Source organism: Panthera tigris, chromosome B4 (genome assembly GCF_018350195.1).
Source record: "Panthera tigris isolate Pti1 chromosome B4, P.tigris_Pti1_mat1.1, whole genome shotgun sequence".
Lineage (NCBI taxonomy): Eukaryota > Metazoa > Chordata > Mammalia > Carnivora > Felidae > Panthera > Panthera tigris.
This window is the reverse complement of record NC_056666.1, coordinates 58,139,287-58,163,840: the sequence shown is the minus strand read 5'-3', so window position 1 is coordinate 58,163,840 and position 24,554 is coordinate 58,139,287. Positions and strand designations below refer to the sequence as shown.

Below are 24,554 nucleotides of genomic sequence, written 5' to 3'. Positions count from 1 at the left end.
AAGTTTTCTGTTCCTGCTGCTTGGCCATTTGTGTGTGTTCAAAGACATTTGCCAAAACAAAATAAATTAAAAAAAAAACAATTAAAAACAGTAACTAATGCTCCCAGTATTTATATATAGGCCTTGACCCTCAGATATCCAAAATAGGATATTGAATATTTTGGTATCAAAATTTATCTGGTGAGAGATATGGCTCTCCTAAAAGCAAGTTACCTTATTTACTGTCTGCAAATTGAAAAGCAGGTGCAGCATCAATATAGTAATTGCTCAGAGACTGGAACTTTGTAACTATGGAGACATTACCTCACAGTGTTCTAACAGGCAGTGTTGGCCAGATATGAAAGTTATAGTCATAAAGGTAGCCTTGCTGGGTTGCCGCCCTGCCTCTTGAGCTGCTTCAAGTGAATGTTACGCACCTTCACCTTGATTTGCATAATATCATTAGCTAATACCAGTATTGGCTATGTCAATATTTACATATTTACATTAGAAGCCTGGCTCTGGCACCAGTTTGGGAAAGAAATTATTTAATCTGGCATATGCTTTGAGGTAGTTAGATTAACTGATGAGGTCACTTGAAAATAAAGTCTACCTTCAAATTCAGCTATATTTATTCCTAATATCATGATTTTTTTTCCCCAGGAAAGAAAAGAGACTTTTCTTCTAGCCAAGATGAAAGACATGCAAGCCAGTCAGAAAACTTCAGTGGCCCTGCAGAGTGAAGTCCATGAGCAGGAAGATAAAATGGAGAATCAAGCACAGTAAGAATGGCATAAGTGAGAGGAGAGAAGGATCTGAGTTTTAGAGGATAATGAGGGCGTACTTGACCTCTTGTTTCAAAATATCTTATGAAGTAGTTGTAACTAGAATTGATTCCACACATTTTCTAAAATTAACTATAACATACAACTATTTCCCCAACCACTGTGTTATAAAGTACAGTCCTTGAGTAATACAAAAGTTCACCTGTACAGATCTCTATCATATGAGTCATGGTTGAGACTCCAAAACTTATATCTAGCGTGTTAAGGAAATTGGCAGATAATTTCTTTAGAACTACTTTACTGACCTTGGGGACAAAGAATTGATAGAGAATTTTGGTTTGGAAAATGCCTGTGAGGATGTGAAATAAAAACTGCAACTCACCCCACCACCACCAAAAAAAAAAAAGAAAGAAAAACAAAAGCAAAAAACTACAACTCCCTGTTTTTACTAATTAAATCATTCTATCAATTACAGGATTAGCATAGGTTTTCCAGGTTTTTTTTAATGGCCTCTAGTATTGAATATACCCAACTTAAATACCTAAATTTTTTTTAAATAGGCTCCATGTCCAATATGGGGCTTTAACTCACGATCCTGAGACTGAGAGTCATGTGCTCTACAAACTGAGCCAGACAGGAACTCCCTGAATATACCCAATTTAAAGCTAATGTTATTTCGCACCTAGGTGTCCTGTGTTTACTGTTCAGTTCAAGTCCATTTTTTAAATGGTCATCTGAGGTCATCTGAGAAATGATTGGTGTCAGTATTACCAATGTAGTACCCCTTAAAATAACATTGAAATGTGGGAATTGAACTTTTATAACTACCTCTGGTTTAGTGCTAATCAATCCCAGAGGTAACAAAGTACCAACAAAGAGCTTAGAAAATTCCATACAATAGAGGCAAAGCTAACTAAGCACTAGGACAAATCCCTTATCTTCCAAAAAGAGTCTAACAAGTCAGTGAGTACAGGGTTTAAATAATGTGTCTAGACATGTGTCTCTTCCTGAAATGTTGGAGCTCTTACAAAAGTATGTGCACCTATTAGAAATTTCTTATTCAACTACAAAAATAAGAATACTTTGTGGCCCTAGGCCAGATTTCTTTAATCACAACATTTGCAAAAGCTTATTAGGAATCTTCTGTGGAATTAAATTATTCCAAAATGCTATTGTTTTACTGGAGGAAGAAAAAAACTTTGAAGCTTATAAAATGAACATGCTGAAAAGATATAGGCAGTTTGTAATGAAACCCAGATAGATGTAAGGAACTTTGAAAGAGAAAAGTACTTTTCCTGCTTATTCTAGCTAGTATCAGGCAAAAATCATATCATATGATCCTGTCTCAGGTTGGACAGAGACTAAATATTTGTAATTTGACAATTTACCTCTATAGTCTCCTTCCCACTACCCACCACAACATACACAAGAGTATATTTTCATAGGTTAGAGCTTTTATGACAAAGATGAGTGCTTAGGATGTCAGCAAAATGGCAAATGCTCAAGCTTAACATGTATTGGGCTAGTAGTACAATTTTCAAAGCCAATGCCATTTAATTATTTAAAAAAAACTAACTGGGATGTCTGTGCCTTCTGAGAGGTACATTTAGAGAAGTCTGGCTTTGAGTACAGAACTCTCCAGATACAATATTTCTGATGAAGGAACTTACAAATTGCAGAACAAAATTATGAATACCTCTTGGTAAACAAAGAGATTAAGACTGATATCACTTTGGTGGATTAGGAAACTTCAGGCCCTTGTTCCCTTATGAAAACATTTGGAAAAAAACAAAAAAAAACAAAAAAACAAAAAAACAAAAAAACAGAAGACTTGCTAAAATATCTTCATAGGAACTCTGGAAAATAAAGAGATCAAAATAGTGACAATCCATGAAGGCAAATACTTAGCTCTTGACTAACAGAGGTAGATAAGTGGCCCCCAGTAAAGGGGTGCATAAGCTGACCATTTACCAAGTTTTTCAGAAATCTAAAGGATTTTGGACCCCAGGACTTTGTTGATAATTCAAGTATTAAACACACACACACATGCATACACACACACACACACACACACACACACACAAATTGCTTTGAGGTAACTAAATCTCAATGTGACTCATACAAAGTTTGTCACAAACCTTTTCATGAGTCGTGCCATGGGAATATTGTTTTACTTGTAAAATAATTGTGTTGTAGTTTAGAGGCTTTGTTTAAATGCACACTAGTTAATAAATGCTTTACGCATTTAAAAAAGAAAGAAAGGAAAATCTTTGTTCATAGTAAGATTTACTTATAAAAATAATACTGGCAAATTAAGTCTTTCTTCTCTCTCTTTTCTATATTCCCCTCAACACACACACACACACACACACACACACACACACACGTACACATGTGCTCTGCATTTATAGAAATTAATTTTCAGACTATATTTGAAAGTAGACATCAACTCTAGAATTTTTATAATTAGAAATAGAAATAGAAAATTAGTTAAGCAACAGGAATTGAAAGAAAACGGTTTAGTAAACAATGATATATTAAACAGGAATTATAATCATGCTTTTTAAGCTAATTGAAAGGGGAATATTATGTAACAAGTGATAAAAGTGGGATATAAATGGTTTCTAGAGTCTCAATTTTGAGTGAAAAAGAATACACTAAAAGGTCTGGAATTAAATTGTAAAATTTTTGGTTGGTGGCATTTTGGTGACTTTTGTTTTCTTCTTTCTACTTTTGTAGGTTTTCAAAATCATCTACAGTCGCAATTTACTTTTTAGGTAAAAAAGTAAATAAAAGCATGTCTTGAGGCTTAAAGCATCTTACTTAGATCGTTAAAACTACAACTGTAAGATGTCTTTATGCGTACAAGATGTATAATTCTTTTAAAAAGCAGAACTCTGAGTAATAATCATAGTTCATGATTCTTATGTTTGTATCTATTCGTTTTGACTTTCTTACTTTGTTTATTATACTATTTTATGTGCACAGAAGAGAAGACACACATGATGGTCGCCCAGTGACACAGCGATCTTCAGTACATTTTTTTCCTCAAACAGATTCAGATGCCACACTGCCTTTGTCACAGTCATTAACCTATGACACACCTCTCAATTACTATACGTCTGGCCCTCAGTTTAGTGGAATAACTGTATCAACAACTGGGCAGAACACTCCTAAAACTACTATAGAGGGCCATTCCCAATCAGCAAACAGCTTGGGTAAGTAAAACATGTATCAAAAATTTTAGACTATTTTTTAAAGCATGTAGTTCAATAGGTTTTTTATGTGCCTAGAAGTCAGAATGATGTGTTATGATTTGTCTCCAATAACACAAATCTCTTAATGCCATATGCAGAGTAATTGATTATCCTTACCATTGATCTTAGCACTGGAGTCATACTCAGGTCACATAAATGTATGTGGCCAGATGTATCACCCCCATGATTAAAATATCTTGAATTGTCATAATGTTCATGGGCTGATGGCTGAGGTGCTCTAGAATTGCTAGATGAAAATTCTAATGTGTAGCATTAACTCCCCTTCCTCTGAACACTATCAGAAAGACTAAGCGATGTCTTGTGTATTTGTGCCATTAGAAGACTTATGGCTTATGTAAGGAAAAGACAGATAACAGAAAGAAGCAAAATAAATGGTAACAAAACAGTGGAGAGAAAAAGAACAATAATGAATTTGGAGGAGAAGAAAACAGAAACAGTTCTATAATAGGAAAAAGTCAGGTTTTGACAGTTGCCAACACTGTAAACAATGCACTTTAGCAATACCCACAGGATGTTTGTTTTTAACCAAGTGTAGGGAACTTTGAGGGTATATTAATTATCAAGGTTTACTGAAAAGACCATGGTCTTGGAAACAGAGGACCTAGCTCTAAACTATATTTCTACTTCTTGCACTGGGAGATTTTAGGTAAGGGTATTTAACATCCCTGAGTTCCATTACCCACAAGTGCAAAATAGGGATGAAAATGTCAACTTCACAGGGCTGGCCTAAGAATTAAGTAAAATATTTATTAAAATTACCTAGCATACAGTAAGTACTAAATAAAAGTTAGTTGTGAATCTGAATATATCTACAAGCACCTTCTCATTAAATAGGTTAAATTTGGGGTCTGTATTTCAATTACCAATCAACAAGTTTCCAAACTGGTAGCACAAACACACCCATGACTCTTGATGCCTCTGTTTTCCTCTATTACTCTGTGGACAGTTAAGCCTGGCTGCTGTTTATCTGTGTTTCATTTTGTTTCTGATATTTTCCTATTTAATTTGGGGATTTCACCTAATGCCATTATTACCTATGCTTCATTGTTTTTATGCCTAAAATATATTTTTTACAAAGACCTCCTAAGATCACACTGACCTTTAGCAGTGACCAAAATCCATACACTCAAAAGTGAAAATACCAACTTTACATCTAGGGAGGGAATATTTTTCCTTCTTTGTCAGTGTATCATCATGGTATATGTCCTATATTTGGATTAAATGTGCAATCTCTTAGTATTAGGGGGAAAAACAAAACATAGTGGTTTCCCCTTGCAAGATGAGACTTGAGCTGAGATGTAGTTTTCTCCTTCAGTTACCGTAGATTCAACTTCTATAGATAGATACCTGGGTTCCTTTCTAGATTAAATAACAACTGGCACTAAAATTAATCCATCTTCTTTCTTTTAGAATACAAAGATAATGTATAATCTCCTTCCCCAAAGAAATTTAATGATTAAGTAAATACTCACTTGACTGGAAATGAACTAATTGAATTCCATACATTGCTTCTAGACAAAATACTCTGAGGAATTCTTTTTAGGAACTACGTGTTTACTCCTATCCATCTTTCATCTTGTTTTGGCTTTGTTAAAGATACAAGAATATAAAGCAAACTCTAGATTGCCTTAATCCTTTGATGATTTTGGACCCAGTGTCACATTAACCAAAGTCCCTGAACTACAATAATTGCTATCACTTACTGAATACTTGCTAAATACTAGACACTGTGCTAGACAGTTATCTACATTTTCTTCAGTCCTCACATTGCCTTACACAAGGTAGTATAATTTGTGTTCAGGAAAATGGAGAATTAAAAAGTTTAAATCCATTGGCTTACTAAGTGGCAGAGCCAGGATACAATTGCAGGTCTGTGTAAATCCAAGATATTTTGTTCTATCCACTCCATCATGGTCCCTCTCTGAAGTGTTACTCTCTCTGCAGACACATGATTAGGTTTACTCAGCATGGTTCTTTCCATGCAAAATCATAATTTAAAAAAAAACAAATTTCCAAGAGCATACTAGAGTCTGATTAAGCATTACTTTATCTTTCTAATAAAGAATTTTAGTTCATTAGAGGAAATTTAAGTCTTTACCTGGCACAATTACTAATTGTTGGTAGGAAGGATTCATTTGAGGTTTTAATTTATGGGTAATAATTTGGGGAGGATGGCTAATATGAAATAAAATAAAGTTGTGTTTATATATAACATATCCAAATTTGAGAAACTCAAATGTTTTACCTCCTGGAAAGCTTATGATGCTTCTAGTACATATGAAAGCTTATAATGCTTCTAGTATTTAATAATCAGTTGAGTAAAAGTCATTATGCCAGTGATATTATTGATAATTTAAGATTATTGAAATAATCTCTAGAAATTATGTGTTACTAAAAATAATCACTAGTTATTTTATAGACTTTGGCTTAAAGCTTTTAATTATCTTCATTGAGTTTGACAGTGACCGTAAAATGTATAAATATAATTTTGTAGAAGCAAAGAATAAAGATAGCAACTTTGGGTTCCTTTAATGTCTTTTTATTTATTTCTCTCTCTGTTGCTTTCCTCTTTGACTGATTTCTTTAAAAGGAGTCAACAGATTCATAATGACAAAGAAACAGCCTCTGTCAGTCCTTGCTCCTGAGACAGCTGTAACTGGGGAAGGAGAAGATTATTTCCTATCTTTGTTTGGTGATTCAAAGAAATTTGCTGCATGCTCATTCCAGGCAGAGAACACCCGGAAGCACTTTTCCATGATTCTTGAAGAAGTGGGCCAATCTAGATCCAGGTACATATTCTATTTGAACTATTTAATATCTTCTCTTGGGATAGAAGCTACTTTATATCAGTAGAGAATTTTATTTCTTTTTTCTTAATGTTTATTTATTTTTGAGAGACAGAAAGAGTACAAGCAGGGGAGGGGCAGAGAGAGAGAGGGAAACACAGACTCCAAAGCAGGCTTCAGGCTCTTAGCTGTCAGCACAAAGCCCAGTTCAGGGCTTGAACTCCTGAACCATGAGATCATGACCTGAGCCGAAGTCAGACGCTTAACTGACTGAGCCACCCAGGCGCCCCAGAAAGTTTTGTTTCTAATCTGTTGTTACATCCATGATTTCATCTAAAACCCTAAACAGTTTGTTGAAATACAACTGTTTCACGTTCTGAACGATGATAAGAAATCAATGTAACTTTCTAGGGAACCAAACAAGGATGCTGATTTTTCAAAGATGCCAGAGAAAATAGCACTACATAATCCCTACAAATAAAGTCAATTATATTTTTTTATTATTGGGAAATCATTCAGATGGATTTAGTATCTTTTTTCTCTTCTACTAGTCTCTTGAGTTCAAGATATAAGGAGAAAGGTGGACTTATTCCTTGATCCATTTTTATGGTTGTTGGTATCTATGGCAAAAAGAATTATCAGGATGAAAGTTGATATTAGAACTAAAATAAAAGAGTAGACTCATCTATACATTTACTTAACCCTGATTTTCTTGTTCCTTAACAACAGATTGAATTGTGAATTATTAGTAATAAACACATGTTGACAGAGGGTGTTAGAAGGCTAAAAGAAGTTGTTAGCCAGGTTTGATGATCAGACATAAAGGAAACATTTCCCCTTAGGTCACATTTCCTAAAATCACCCACTATTACCATTCAACTGTAGTGAACACCTAAATATTCTTTCAACCATCCAAAAACACTTCATCAAATTGTTCATTCAGTATCTACCATGTTAAAAATGATGACTTGTTTGGGGCAAAAATTCAAAAAAGACTTGTGAATATGGTTTTAAGAACTTTCACTCAGGTAGATCAGAAAAGACCTGCAGGTGTAAGGATTGAGAGAGAGGCAAATAATGTATCAAGGCATTTAGAGGAGAACTTTCTCCTAGCCAAGGATGATCTGGGAAGACTTTGTGAAGGAGTTATCATTTAGAATTATCTTAGAAAGATAAGTAAATTTGGGGTATGCAAATTTGGAGTCTTTGAGAACATCCTAGATCACTAGTTCTCAACCCTACCTACACAATTGAATCACCTGAGAATTTTTAATGTCCTGATCCTACCCTAGACTCTGAGTCAGATGTTCTAGTGCTGGAATAGAGCATGGTATTTTTTTAAACTCCATAGTAATTCTAGCACACGGCCAAGGTTGCGAACCACTATCTTACTTAGAGCAAAGGAACAGCATAAACAAACTGAAGGAGGCAGAAAAAGCTAGGATCTAGGAGATATAAGGCATTTTACAGCATTGCTCCACTGAGCAGTGTATCAATTAGTGTAACAGGGCTGTAGGGGCCAGATTTGGGGAGTGATCACAGTGAGCCTTGAATACCAGGCTGAGGAATTTGATCTTCACAATGGGCATGGGAAGCAATGGGAAAATTTCAGACAAAGGAGTAACAGGATCATGATTCAGAACGTTTAATTGTGGCAATGAATATTATGAATGAATGTTGGAGTAGCATTTTGTCAAATGCTTTTTATGCATCTACTGAGATGATCATATAGTTTTTCTTTCTCAATGTTAAAGCAACCCTGAGCTCTTAAAATAAATCTCATTTGATCATAATGTTAACCCTTTAAATATATTGTTGAATTTGATTGGCTAAAATTTTGATTCAAATGTTTACATCTATGTTTGTGAAGAGTATTGATCTGTAGTTTTCTTCTGTAATGAATGTCTTTGTCTGCTTTGGCATCAGGGTAAAACTTGCCTCATAGAATGAGTTAGGATATGATTCCACTGTCATTTTCTAGCTGAGTTCCTGTAGGATTGATTTTTTCTTAAATATTTTATAGACTTCATCAGCAAAGCATTCTGGGCCTGAAGTTTCTCTGTGGGAAGGTTTTTACCTACAAATTCTATTTCTTTAAAATAGATATCAGGATATTCCAGTTATCTGTATCTTCTTGAGAGAACATGAATAGTTTGTGTCTTTCAAGCAATTTGTCCATTTCATCTAAGTTGCCAGATTTATATTCATAAACTTGTTCAAGATATTTCCGTATTATCACATTAGTATCTATAGAATCTGTAGTGATGTAACATTTCTTGTTGCTGATACTGGTCAGGTGTGTCTCCTTCCTTTTTCCTGATCAATCTTGTCTGAGAGTTATCAGCTTTATTAAACTTCTTAAAGAACCAGTGTTGGGGCGCCTGGGTGGCTCAGTCGGTTGAGCATCTGACTTCAGCTCAGGTCATGATCTCGCGGTCTGTGAGTTCGAGCCCCGCGTCGGGCTCTGTGCTGACAGCTCAGAGCCTAGAGCCTGTTTCAGATTCTGTGTCTCCCTCTCTCTCTGCCCCTCCCCCGCTCATGCTCTCGCTCTCTCTCTCTCTCTCTCTCTGTCAAAAATAAATAAGACATTAAAAAAAATTAAAAAAAAAAAGTGTTTGGTTTCATTGGTTTTCTGTGTTTTTTGTTTTCTGTTTCATTGATTTCCTTTCTGATATGTATTTACTGTCTTCTGCTTTCTTTAGGTTTCATTTCCTTCTTTTTCTAGTTTCTCAAGGTGGAATCTGAGATCATTAATTTGATACCTTTTCTAATATAAGCATTTAGTAAATTTCCCTTTTGTGGCATCCCACAAATTTGATAAGTTATATTTTCATTTATTTCAAAATACTTTCTAAGTTTCATTTAATTTCTTCTTTGATCTTTGTGGAATAAGAAGTATATTGTCGAGTTCCCAAATATTTTACAAATTTGCCAGTTCTAGTGATTTTCCAAATATGTCTTTGTTATCAATTTCTAATTAAATTCTATAATGGTCAAAGAACATACTTTCTATGATGTGAGTCCTTTCAAAGGTGTTGAGACTTGTTTTATAGCCAGGATATTGGTTATCCTGGTAAATGTTCTGGGCACACTTACAAATAATTTATATTCTGATGTTGTTGAGTAGAGTATTTTATAAATATTGATCAGGTCAAATTTAGTTGATGATGTTCAGTCTCCTGTCTTTCTATTGAGGTCTTATGCCCATTTTAATATCAGATTATTGGCTTTTTTGCTCTTGAGATGTATGAATTTCTTATATATTTTGGCTATTAACCCTTATCAAATATATGGTTTGCAAATATTTTTGCTCATTCTATGAGTTGTCTTTTCATTTTGTCAAGTATTTCCTTTACTATGCAGAAGCATTTTAGTTTGATGTAATCACACTTGTAAACATTTGTTTTTGTTGCCTGTGCTTTTGGTGTAATATTGAGAAGACTAATATCAAGACGATTTTTCCCTCTTTTTTTCTATGAGTTTTATGGTTTCAAATCTTATATTTAAGTCTTTATTCCATTTTGAGTTGACTTTTGTATATGCTATAACATAAGCATCCAATTTCATTCTTTTACCTGTAGATATCCAGTCTTCCATCACTCATTGAAGAAACAATTCTTTCTCCATTGTGTGGTTTGGGCACTCTTGTAGAAGATCAATTGATCTTAATTTTTATGTATTGGTTTGTTTGGGGGCTTTCTATTCTGTTCCATTGGCCTACACGTCTGTTTCTATACCAATACCATACTGTTTAATTACGTTCATTTTATAATATAATTTGAGGTCAGGAAATGTGATATCTCTAGCTTTGTTCTTCTTGCTCAAGATTGTTTTGTCTATTTGAGGTCTTTTGTAGCTCTATATGAATTTTGAGATTGTTTTTCAACTTCTATGAAAAAGTCATTGGGATCTTGATAGAAATTGCATTTTACATTTAAAATTATTATCAAGAGATAAAAACTTACTATTTCCTGGGCTTTTAAGTGGCTCAGTCTGTTGAGCATCTGATTCTTGATTTTGGCTTAGGTCATGATCCCACAGTTTGTGAATTCAAGCCCCACACTGGCCACATTGACAATGCAGAGCCTGTTTTGGGGAATCTCTCCCTCCCCTTGTCTCTCCCCTGTCTCTCACCCTCCCCTGCTCAAGCTCATGCTCTCGCTCTCTCTTTCTCTCTCTCTCTCTCTCTCTCAATGAATAAATAAATAAATAAATAAATAAATAAATAAATTTTAAAAAACCTTACTATTACCATTTTAATGGTTTTGTTTTTGCAGCTCTTTTGTTCTTGTCTTCCTCTCTTACTGTCTTGTTATTTGATAATTTACTATTATGATTTTATTTAATTTTTTTCTCTTTTGTATATCTGGCATGGATTTTTTTGTGGTTATCAAAATACTTGTATAAATCTTCTTATAGTTTTAACTGTCTTTTTTAAAATTTGATAATTATGTAAGTTCAATTAAATACAAATATCTACACTTTTACCTCACACACATAGTTTGTGTTCTTGAAGTCAGAGTTGACTTTTTTAATAATGTGAATCCTTCACCAAATTTTCATGGTTATAGGTACTCTTAATACTTTTATTCTTTTATATTTGGTTATGAGTAATTTGTATACCACCACTAGTGTCATATTATTTTGTATTTGAATATATATATATGGAATATGAATACATACATGTATATCTTTACCATCGAGATTTATACTTCCCTATACTTTCATGTTGCTGTTCAGTGTATTTTTTCAATTAAAAATTAAATTAAAGAATTCCCTTGGGGCGCCTGGGTGGCGCAGTCCGTTAAGCGTCCGACTTCAGCCAGGTCACGATCTCGCGGTCCGTGAGTTCGAGCCCTGCATCAGGCTCTGGGCTGATGGCTAGGAGCCTGCAGCCTGTTTCCGATTCTGTGTCTCCCTCTCTCTCTGCCCCTCCCCCGTTCATGCTCTGTCTCTCTCTGTCCCAAAAATAAATTAAAAACGTTGAAAAAAAAAAAAAAAAAAGAATTCCCTTAATCATTTATTATAAGGGTTTAATGGTGACAAATTCCCTTCATTTTTGTTTATCTTGGAAAGGCTCTCTCTCCCTTTCACTTTTAAAGGATAGCTTTGCAAAGTGTAAAGTATATCTGTTTGGCAATTTTTTCTTTCAGTACTTTGAATATACGATCCCACTTTCTCCTGGCCTACACAGTTTCTTTTGAGATATCTACTTATAGTGTTATGGTGGTTTCCTTGTATGTGATTAATCTTTTTTTCTCTTGCTGATTTTGGGAGATTTGATTAGGATGTGCCTTGATGTAACTTTCTTCAGTAATTCTATCCGTGGATGTTGTTAAGTTTTCTTTGGATTGTAGATTTATAGACTCACAGTTTTAAAAGTGTAGAAAATTGTAAGCAATTATTCCATAAAATATTTTTCTGTCCTCTGTCTCTTCTCCTCTAGGGACTCCAATTACATGTCTACTAGGCCACGTGAAGTTATCCCACTGTTCACTGATGCTCTGTTCTTTTTTAGCCTTTGTGTGTGTGTGTGTGTGTGTGTGTGTGTTGTTTTGAATAACATCTATTGCTATGTCTTCAAATTCACTAATGTTTTAATCTGCAGTGGTTAATCTTGTTAATCCAATCTAGTGTATTTTTACTTCAGCTATGTCTCTATCACCATTCAATCTTTCCTCTAGTTTTTTTGTATATACAGAATATAGTTACAAGAACTTTTCCTTTTCTGGTATTTCTGACATATTTGCCTATTCTGCATAAGTTTTGATTTGTTGATTTTTCTCCTTATTTTGGATTGTATTCTCCAATTTATTTACAGGCCTGGTAATTTTTACTAGATTCCAGAAATTGTCAGTTTTACTTTATTTGAATGCTGGAATATTTTTGTCTTTCTATAAATATTCTTGAACTTTGTTCTGGAATGAAATTAAGTTACTTGGAAATACTTTGAGCCTTTTGGGACTTGCTTTTAAAATTTGTTAGGTGGCAGCAGAGCAATGTCTAGTCTATGATTAATTAATCTTCACTATTGAGGCAAGACTCTTCTTGGCGTTCCACCCAATACCCCATGAACTGTGAGGGTTTTCAGTCTGGCTTATGGGAACAGACACTTTTCCTGATCCTGGAGGAGGTCTGAGTGCCATTTTCCCTAATGCTTTCAAGTGGTATTGTTATCCAGTCTTGGAGGTTTTACTCAAATGCATGTGCTAATCAAACCTCTGCTGAATACTTAAAGAGAATCTTCTGAAATTTTTCCAGAATTTTCTCTTTATGCACCAGTCTCCTCTCCGGTACTCTGCTTGTCACCTCTTGCCACCTTAGTCTCTCCAGGCTCTCAGCTCCATCTTCTCAAGTGAGAGAATCCACCAGGCAGTACCTGGCTCCACATCTCCATGACACAGCCTAGAAACTCTCTGAAGACAGTAATCTAGAAAAGTTTTAAAGCTCACCTCATTATTTTCCGTCTCTCGTGGATCACTATTCTTCAGTGAACAGTGTCCAATATCTTGGAAAACATAAGTTCATATAATTTCTTCTAGATTCTTAGTTGTTTCAGGTGAGAAGTCAAATACAGTTACTGTTACTGAAACTCAGCTAGAAACAGAAGCCTCTTCTCAATTTGATTGTTTTCAGTAAAATATGCTGTTTATTTCCTGCTATCACTCATTATCTCTAAGGATGTTTAATATATTCCAGCAGGAGGAAAAAATAGTAGACAAACAAGAAACAAAATGAAGAAATTATTAGAATTTTCACTAGCTATGCGTGATCTTTCTTCCTACCTCTAAGACCATATATTAACTTCCAGGTCAGTTCTAGATGCCTCAGGAGTGACCAAACTACATTAAGAAGGCTACCTTCCCACTCATTCTCATTCTCTACACTTCCCTAGGCAGTTGTTCATTCTGTAAATCTAGAATCAGGATGGTAGGAAGCTGTGGGCCAAGATGGACCTCACCAAGATAATAACTACATGAATAGTTTTTGTCCAAAATGGCTTATAATGTTACAAATCTGAGGGCTTTTCTCTTGTAATAGCAATGAGCTGAATCAAACTCCCTGAGTCTTCCTAAGTTTGTCTTCTAAAAACTTATAGGTCTTGGGGCGCCTGGGTGGCTCAGTTGGTTTAGCAGCCAACTTCGGCTCAGGTCATGATCTCATGGTTTGTGGGTTTGAGCCACCATTGGGCTATGTGCTGACAGCTCAGAGTCTGGAGCCTGCTTCCGTTCTGTGTCTCCCTCTCTCTCTCTCTCTCTCTGCCCCTCCCCTGCTTGTGCTCTCTCTCTAAAATAAATAAACATTTAAAAAATTTTTTAAAAACCTTATGAGGTCATAAATACTGTACCCCTTCATCAGACCTCCCACAGCTATAAACATAGGTGCCAATCTGTACAGAGAATTGTTAGGTAGGTGTCTATTGGAAGAACTGACACTCTAAGGTAATTTTAGCAAACTTTAGAGTTGTAGAAACCTTAATGTAGATAAGTAGCATGAAGCTATCAAAAAGAACCTAAGAACTAGATAAATCAGGGCTTAAATAATGGAAAGTGTTTGTTTTTTAAAAAGTTACATAGCCATATGTCTCTTCAATCTCTTTACTAATCAGTCCCATGCCAAGACTCCTGAAAGAATGATTGGTACATTTTACACTCTCAGCATATCATGACTTATAAGCAGAGGTCTGAAGTCACTTTTCTACTAAAGAAAAGTGGGAAGGCTTATTGTAAAAAGAAAAAGATAACTAGTAATGGCTGTGTGATAGCAGTTTAACAGCCCTGCCTCTGTGAATTTCTATGTACTGTGTGAAGTATTTTCCTATAGCTTTTGGCCAAATATCAAAAGGCAGGGAAATGAAGTGATTAGCCCTGACAGGGGTGAAGTTGTTTTTTTCCTTCAGACAAGCTAATTTATTCTATTTATGTGCATAAAATAAAAATTTAAGATCAATGAATAAACAGTTCACGTAAATAATGGAAGGTTTTTGAAAAGCAACTGTGCATATTCCATTATGTGTATGATAACAAAAGGATAACGGAACTATTCTAGGTTCTTATCTGTTTAAAAGCAAAACTCAAAATAGTGCTCATCTCCCATGCAAAAAAAACAAGTCTGAAAAACAAAAAGGCATCTTGTCAAGAAATTAAAGTATCTCACAGAGAATTCAGTGACAGTAGGATGAGGATGACATAGAGGAATTCTAGGCAAAGAAGAGTAAAATGTTATATCAACAATTTAGTAAGAACCATAATGGTAATGCAAAAGAAAAAACAGGTATGTAAATTACTCAAAAGTAAACCTCTGCAAAACAGCCATTCTCATATAATGCAATGGAAGTATGAAATTAGACTGCTATTTTTAAAGCAGTTTGGTAGTGCATATTGAGATTTCATGGATGTTTACATTCTCTGTTCTCACAATTCCTCTTCTAGGAGAGGAAACTCAGAGTGATAGTCTGACATTTTAAGCCATTTTCTCCTCAAAACAGTTGCTAATTTGAAACCAGCAGCTAAGAAGCTGAGAAGTTAATCATATATTGGCAGTCTCATAAGACTAGGTGAATAAATATTGAGATTCAGGGCCTGTCAAGAAGGAGGACCATTGATAAACAACCCAGGCTTTCAGGTGGAACCTCAAAGGGTCACCCAATAGTAAGAATTTACAAGGCATACAAAATGACAAAAGTTGACCAAAAACTAAGGTTAAAAATGGACATTAAAAACAGGCCTAGGTAGGGGCGCCTGGGTGGCTCAGTGGTTGAGCGTCCAACTTTAGCTCAGGTCATGATCTCATGGTCTATGAGTTCAAGCCCCATGTCAGGCTCTGTGCTGACAGCTCAGAGCCTGGAGCCTGCTTCAGATTCTGTGTCTCCCTCTCTCTCTGCCCTGCCCCCCCTCATGCTCTGTCTCTCTCCCTCTGTCAAAAATAAAAATAAACATTAAAAAAAACTTAGAAAAAAACAGGCCTAGGTAGTAAAGATATTATGGTTATCTGACAGGGATTTTAAAATAACAATGACTAAATATTCAAGGAATTAAATGACAAAATAAATATTTTATTAGTTTATTCTCTTATGAAATTATCAAAAAGAAATTCTGGAAGTAAAAATTCCAATAAGAGAAATTACTATTTCAGAAATAGTTGGGTTTAACAATATATTTGATGCAACACAAGAGAGAATTATTGCACTAAAGCATTCTCAGAAGAAAATACCCAGGCTGAATTGCAAAGATTTTAGAAGAACAGACACTAGCACACAATTATAAATAGAGAAAGATTTAAAACAAAATTGAACTACTTGTAACTGAAGTCCCTTAAGGGGAGGAAACACAGATTAAGACAAAACAGTATTGGTCAAAATCCAACATAGAAGTTTCCCAACCTAATGAAAGACATCAAGCCACAGATGCAAGAAGCACTGCCAACTCCCAGAAAGATAAAAGGCAGAAAAATAAAAACCCAAATCTCTGATTACATTGTAGAAAAACTTCTAAAACAGAAGACATAAGGAAAATCTTAGAGAAAAAAAAAGACACTTAAACAAAAGATTGGTAGTGGTTTATCATTAGAAAAACAGAAGACTTTGGCAACATTTCTAGCACACAATTTAAAAATTTATAAGAAGTGTATGTTAGTTTTCTATTGCTACCATAACAAATTATCACCAATATAGGAACTTAAAATTACATGAATAATACTTTTATTACTGCACAGTTCTTCTTCCAAAAATATGTGTATATATTTAAATGCTATTTTAGAAATACTATTAGCTCAATTATAAAAATGTAAAACAACCTTATAGAAGTGGAAAAAATAATATTAACAGGGAATTCACAGAACAAAACTGTGTGGCCAATAAATAGCTTACTCAACTTCTCTATAATCAGGGAAAACAAATTTTGTACCCATGATATTGAAAATATTAAGAAATTTGAAAATTTCAAGTGTTAGTAGGGATGTGGGGAATAAGAAGAGTGACTACCAACACTTGTAAAGACAGTGAGTAAAGCATGCAATGGCATGAATTATCACAAGTCTTGTGGTAAATTTTAAGACTTCATGGTTACAGTTTAAGCAAAGCTAGGCGGTAGGGGGAAAAAAGAAATTATGTACAGCCTCGTTTCCATGCTATGAAGCTGGTGTTTTGTCTGGAAGTATATGGTAAGATACTGAAGGGTTTATCCTTGAACAAAGATTGCTCTGGAAGCAAAATGGAGACTAGTTAGGAGGGTACAATACTGGAGAAACCAGTTAGGACACTATTATAATATCATACAAAGGTGATGAGAGCCTCAACCACCAGGCTATATAGACTTTAAACAATTTGAATGTTTGCATCAAACCTCTTTGAGAATGCATTAGTTGAGTGAGACAGAAGAGCTAATGCTAACATTTATTGGGTACTCTTGGACACGGCAATCTCTCTCTAAACATGTCTGTAAAATGTCCTTGTCTGTAAAATGGGACTAAATAGTACTTGTCTCACTGGTACTTGTTGGAAGAATTACATGAAATATTAGTGTTCCTCAAATTGTTTACCATGACCTTCAGTAAGAAATGGGTAGCCTTATTGTGAGGATTAAATGAATATCTGAAAGTTCACAACGCCTTTCCCAAAATATCTGGGGACTTAATGTGTTTCAAAATTCAGAATTTGGGGGATTTGAGGAAAGTAATATGATGACCAGAACACATATTACATAACACCCCATCAGGGCTTAGAAAAGTATCCAAAATCAAACATTAATCTTTCCACAGCCAAACATAATTAATATTCACACAAACCACAAATGAAGGCTCTTAATAACCTCCCAAGAGTTTCAGGTCAGATTTTGCCACCAAAAGAATTCAGGTCAGATTTTTCCTCAAATGTATATTTTTTGTCAAGTTTTTATTTAAATTCCAACTAATGGACATACAGTGCAGTATTAGTTTCAGGTATAGAATGTAGTGATTCATCACTTACATACAATACCCAGTGCTCATCACAGTATCAAATGTATTTTTTTTAAGTTTTGGGGTTTTTTAGGATTTTTTGGATTTTGGAATTGTGGATATGAAATTGCAGTTATAGATACAATCTTTACAAAGTACCCAGCACGTAATAATTATTGGTTATTATTGCTGGCATTTCACTTTTAAAATGATGGCGATAACCCAAAAATGGGATTTCGTGTGACCCACACTCTAAGAAATGCTAACATACAAATGTTTAGCCTGGTCCCTGGCACACACTAGGCTTTCAACACGTTGCAGGGAAAAATTACCATTTTATATTTGTATAATATTTTAAGTTTCAATCATTCTTTTTAAGCATGTAGTTGCTATTCATCTTCACAGTAACTTTATCCGAAATAATCTGAATGGTTTAACTTTCCTCTTCATTTAGATGGTAGTTTCATGTCTCAGTGCTTTTATGATGAACAGAAGGAATGTAAATAATGATAAACACATCTTCCTATGGCATTTATACCTTGACACCTAAAGTGCTTTCTAACTTTTCTTTAATTACTTTATGTGAAAGAATTTTGTTGCATAAACAAGCAGAACCAAGAGATCAAGCCATTTGTCTTAAGTTATAAAATACACTATTTCTACATAGACTGTGTCCAATAGACTATACAGCTATTTGAAAGTTGTACTTTCAAAGCATATTATTCAGTCCTTAAAATGAGCTAAAGACACGTTTCTTTAAAGTCGCCTTATAATCTTTGTGTTTTATTTTTTCAGTGCTCTTGGAGATATTAAAATAGCTGAAGTAAATGTCAAGGGTTTATTTGTGAAGCTCATTAACTCTTCCCTTGACAAAGAACTGGAGATTGGAGGCCATATTCTCCAGCAAAATGTGAATGGACAAACAGTCTCTTTGTACCGCTTCCTTCCAAATATCATAATGCAGGCCAATCGCACAGTAACAGTGAGTGCCAGATATAAATGCTGTGATGCTCTGAACTAGAATTGTACAGGAAAAACTCATCTACCCAGCCAGACTGGCTCAGCACCAGTTATTTCTTCATCATTTGATCTCTACGTAAAATGTGGTTTCTCGTTGTTGTTGGTTATTTGTGCCACTTTGTCCATCCCTGGATGTAAATTAGCACCCGTAATTCAATTTCCATTGCTTTCCTCAATTTGGTGTACAATACCTTTTGTTTTTATGATTTCACTATTAAAATTAAATACTTAGGTTCCCAAAACTAAGCAAACATAATCCTTAAAAGCAAAGAGATTATTTGCTTAGAGAACAGGTAATTAGTTGATGTTGGAAGGTTTCCTTTCTTTTTTGTGCTTTAAGTCATGTACAGTAGCTTGGTTTACACAGCTGATATTATATATTATACAGTCATATTTTAAAACCTCATTGTTCAAAATGACACATTTCAATGACCCCCTGACATATACAAAACTATGTGAAGCTGCAATGGCATTTGTCATTAACAAACCATTTTTCTTATAGGTATGGGCAGCTGCATCTGAAGCAAAGCATCAGCCACCATCAGATTTTCTTTGGAGAGAACAAAAAATGTTTAAAACAAGCCCAGATTGTACAACAATTCTGTGCAAACCTAATGGTGAAGTCAGTGTCTGATTCTCAACAATAGCTTTTAAAAGAATGCATACCTCTCCTTAGGTTCCCCTTCTCCTCTTAGCTGACTCAACTATTTTCCATCCTTAAGAGCTCAGATAGAACCATCACCAACTGCAATAACATGTCAGGCAAATCAACAGCATCCTCTTCCCAGGACCAAAATGCCAAAGAGCTACTTACAAGTTGGCAAAAATAATTTTCATAGCCCATATTTATAAGAAGTTACTTCAAATTTTAGAATCAGGGATGGATTTTATTTATGATATTTAGGCCAAAGAGTGGAATAAGAAAGGAAAGTACTACATAGAGACCTTTTCTATTCACTTATTCATTTCTCAGTTATTTGTTGAGATTATTGTCCATTCCAATGGCTGTAATAAGTGCTGAGAATATAACATAGAGTAGGATATGATATCTGCTCTTAAGATATTAATATTCTAATGAAAGAATCTATAGTCTAATTTGTAACAACTATACTTTAAATCAACTTCACCATAAATTAAGTGTATTAGTAATAATTTTAGGTAACTTATTCCCAGTATTTGACAATTTTATATTTTCACTCTACCTTTTCCTTAGCATAATAGTAGCGTAAGTATATGCCCAAAAACACACTAATAAAGTTGAAAGCTATCTTTGTTTACAACAAAAAAATTAATCTTTTTGCAAAAACATTATTTCAATTTTTCTTGAAAAATCTTTTTTTTTCTTACCCCCAGTCTAACTTACTATGTCATATAACTACTAATCCAGATAATATGTTAATTGGAATCTATCTCTTTGATTGTCTTTCTTGCTACATTATACCTCATTCTTAGATTGTACTCTCTCTTTTGAGTAGACTTGCTAATTTATTAAGAGCCATTTAATGTCTTTCTGTAATAACAGCAGTTGTTAGATAGGGAGACCACTCATTAGCTGTAATTTTGAAGCATTTACTCACTTACCTTTAGATCTTTCAGCGGGCTAAAACTGAATTTTGTAATACTGCTAATGATTCTCATTGATGGGAAAAATAGGTGATATAATCTAAGTTATTTACTCAGCCTTGTAAAAAATCATTGGCAGATTATGATTAAGGCATTTCTGTTTCAGATTTTTCATCACATTTATCCACCCATTTATTTGTTCTGCAAACACATTTGGGGTTTCTACTTTGTGTGCACACTGTTCCCAGACACTGAGTGTTGAACGAGAGAGACCAGATCTCTGAGCTCCTGGAATGCCTATTTGAGTAAATTGTCCTTCCCTGAAATGAAATTAGTCTTTGTACTTACACTGCTCCTTTTACTCTGATTTGAACTACACAACTACTTACAACTGCTTTTTGCACAGTTCTTTATAGTTAATGAAATTTAGTAGCTTAACTGAACCTCACAACACCCTCATATAACAATTCCCTACCACCATCCTCCCCATTTCACATATGAGGACACAGTCCAAGATAATAAGCAACTAATCTGTCTGAGGTTATGCAGTTTGTAATTTTTAGAATTGGGAACTAAGGCCAGGATGCCTTATTACATCCTCACTGTGTGTTTTATTAATTCACCCATAGTAAGTGAGTGGCATCAAATTGTTTGACTTTGAAATTTTACTGCAATAAGCCTATGACATTTAAAAAAAATCTATCCAACTCCATCGGTAGTTGACATTAATGAATCATTTTTGTTAGGCTGTCGCCTGGTACACTCCTATTCACTGGAAACAAGTGTGGGAGAAATTAGAGACTGACATTGAATTTGACAGATGCTCAATAGTAAGTCCGACGTCTCGAAGACACATATTTCATTGGCCAACAGCTATATCTACAACTAAAGAAAAACAAGACAAGTCTAATAAGGATACCTCAAAAAATCAGATGGAACAAGTTAGAGTTTTTCTTAAAAGGTAAAAGTTGTTTGGATTTTTAAAAAAAAAATTTTAGCTGAACAAGTAGGAATGACTGGGTGACAAGTAGAGACATGATGAATAGGTAAATCAATAATGACAAAAAAAATCCTATTTCAAATAGAATGATAAAAACCATAATACTATTTGTGTTTTGTGAAAAACACAGAGAAAGCAGGGTTATAGTCATGGGACAGTAAAGGCTGGTGACTTCCACTGGGCAATATCGAGACCCCTCCGGCCATTTCACTTCTTAGTGGCAATGCTGTTAGAGGCAAGGCTGTGGAGAGGTGAAGAGATGAAGTTATCACCATGTCTTTAGCAGTGCTTCGGTGGAGGGAATAGTGAATCATCTAGGAATTTCATCTTGGATCAAAAGTTGCCTTCTGGCTTAACGTGAAGAATTTGTTACACATGTGTGGGCAAATACTTCTGATGTGATAAAAGCACTGCCCACATGGTCTTAAAACATGGTCTTGAAACATGCTTTCACTTTAATTGAGGTTCATTGATAATGAACTATGATGATCCCTTTTTGGTTCACTTTGGACTTAATTTTTTTTTTTTTTTACAGAGAAAAAGAAAACCCACCAACCCTTTTTCCTAATAGCAGTCCTTGGTGCCACAGTCCCAATGTCCCTGCACATCCCTACTGTCCTCTGATTGAACCTCACAATACCAGCATGGCTGGAAGCAGCTTAGATAGACAGCCTAGGCCTCAGTCCTCTGGGTCTGATCCAGCCCAGGTAAGGCAAAGTACTTATTCCACTGGAGAGTTAAGAGATGTGGGTGGGAGGAGGAAGAGAGAGGAGGAAGGAAGAGAGAGAAGGAGGGAAGGAGACCTGGTGAAAGGGGTTAAGTGATAAAATTCACTAAGTACTAAAAACTATTTGGGGCATTTGGATGGCTCACTCAGCTGAGCATCTGACTCTAGGTTTTAGATCAGGTCATGATCTCATGGTTTGTGGGTTTGAGACCTACATAGGGCTCCACAGTGACAGCATGGAGCCTGGTTGGGATTCTCTCTCGCTCACTCTCTCTCTGCCCATTCCCCACTCACTCTCTCTGTTTCTCTCTCAAAATAAACCAACTTAAACATAAATAAATAAATAAATAAATAAATAAATAAATAAATATTCATTTCTTTAAGTGTAGATGGCTCCTAAAGCAAGTATCATGAATCATTCACTTACATTTGCTTTAGCACAGTGTCTTCTACTGTTCTCAATATCTATTGAATAATGATTTGCTATAATGATTTGCAAACTTTTAATTAGTAGAGGGATGCTTTTTTAAATGAAATATTGGGCAGACTCAATATATAAAAGAATAATGTGGCCAGAAAGAGTACATAGGATACTTGAAGTTTGGTCAAAAGTACATTTTGTTTTTCATCAGGCAAGAAAAACTAGCCTTACAAAGTTATGCTATGCTTAAAGAAAAATTTATCTTTTTTTTATATTAAATATAATTTATTGTCAAATTGGTTTCCATACAACACCCAGTGCTCATCCCAACAGGTGCCCTCCTCAATGCCCATCACCCACTTTACCCTCTCCCCTACCCTCCATCAACCCTCAGTTTGTTCTCAGTATTTAAGAGTCTCTTATAGTTTGCCTCCTTCCCTCTCTGTAACTTTTTCCCCCCTCCCCTCCCCGCTGGTCTTCTATTAAGTTTCTCAGGATCCACATATGAGTGAAAACATGTGGTATCTGTCTTTCTCTACCTGACTTATTTCACATAGCATAATACTCTCCAGTTCCATCCACGTTGCTACAAATGGCCAGATTTCATTCTTTCTCATTGCCAAGTAGTATTCCATTGTATATATAAACCACATCTTCTTTATCCATTCGTCAGTTGATGAACATTTAGGCTCTTTCCATAATTTGGCTATTGTTGAAAGTGCTGCTATAAACATCTTTTCCAAACGCATTCTAATATCAATACCAAATTCTTACTCTTTTTCAACAAGAAGTTTCTTATTTCAGTCCTCTTAAGTTGGGTTATCAACCCAGGATCTGTGAATGCATTTTGGGAAGTCCCTGAACTGCTACATCTGGTACACAAATGTGTGCCTATATGATGGTTTCTGGAGAAAGAGTCCATGAAGTTCATCAGGTGCCCCCAAATGTTTACAAGAATCTAATTAGAATGCAATTCCTGATCCTAAGCTGTGAAAGTCAGCTTCATACAGGTGCTATATGCTGCTCAAGCTATAATGATTTGCAAACTTTTAATTAGTAGAGGGATGCTTTTTTAAATGAAATATTGGGCAGACTCAATATATAAAATGTTACAAGGAAACCTGTCCAAATTGAAGAAAAGGTAGCAATTCCCACTGCCCACTATACCCTTCTTCCCTCCCATCTTCCCTGGCTTCTTCTCTCCTTCCCTGTGATCTTTGAGGTACCTTTCTGGAATCATAGAATTCTATACCATAGTATGAAAACCACTGTGTGAGTATACTAACACATAATTGGAAGTAGTACCCCCAAAATAGTAACTTTTAGAAGTGGAATGATAAAAATTATGTAAATTCCTGAATATATTCAATTTCATAAAATTAATACCCTACATCTTTGTGCTTGACTTTCTTCATCCATCAAGTAAGAGATTTGGAAATTTAAAGAGCTCTTTAGCAATAATTTATACATGTAATTTTTATGTATAATACACACAGACACACACTTTTAGTGCATTACAACTTAGATTTGAGATTCATAAGAAGAACACGAATTATGTTTTTCTCCAAATAATGATAGTAGACACTATTTTACCCATTCTAGACAACTTGTTTCTCAAAGAAATTTGCCTTCAAATTTTCTTTCTTTAATCTTTTTATTCAACTATAATTAACATAAATTTTATTGTATTTCAAGTGTACAATATTATTATTTAAATCTCTGTGCATCACTCAGTGCCCATCACGATTACTGTACTCATAATCCCCTTCACATATTTCATCCATCCCCCCACCCACCTCCTCTCTGGCGACCACCAGTTTGTTCTGTATATTTAAGAGTATGTTCATGAACAGACGTTACTCCAAAGAAGACATACATACAGATGGCCAACGTGAAAAAATACTCCATATCATCCATCATCAGGGTTATGCAATCAAAACCACAATGAGATATCACCTCACACTTGGCAGAAGGACTAAACTTAAAAACTCAAGAAACAAGTGTTTTGAAGATGTGGAGAAAAAGGAACAAAACAAATGGACAAGAAGAAAAAACAGGCA

General features: G+C 34.9%; 1 protein-coding gene across 18 annotated transcripts in view; it reads left to right on the top strand.

The window, feature by feature from the left end:
- LMNTD1 (lamin tail domain containing 1) overlaps positions 1-24,554 on the top strand; it is a 452,554-nt gene that overhangs the window by 397,199 nt on the left and 30,801 nt on the right. For 14 of the 18 annotated variants that reach the window (XM_042991984.1, XM_042991983.1, XM_042991973.1 and 11 more), the window contains 7 exons: positions 643-761; positions 3,753-3,982; positions 6,633-6,831; positions 18,559-18,745; positions 19,286-19,405; positions 21,093-21,307; positions 21,882-22,053. In XM_042991984.1, coding sequence (XP_042847918.1) covers positions 643-761; positions 3,753-3,982; positions 6,633-6,831; positions 18,559-18,745; positions 19,286-19,405; positions 21,093-21,307; positions 21,882-22,053 — 1,242 coding nt within the window. Of the gene's footprint in view, positions 1-348; positions 550-642; positions 777-3,752; positions 3,983-6,632; positions 6,832-18,558; positions 18,746-19,285; positions 19,406-21,092; positions 21,308-21,881; positions 22,054-24,554 lie in introns of those variants that run through there. The other 4 variants (XM_042991986.1, XM_042991985.1, XM_042991988.1 and 1 more) reach the window with 4 other exon arrangements.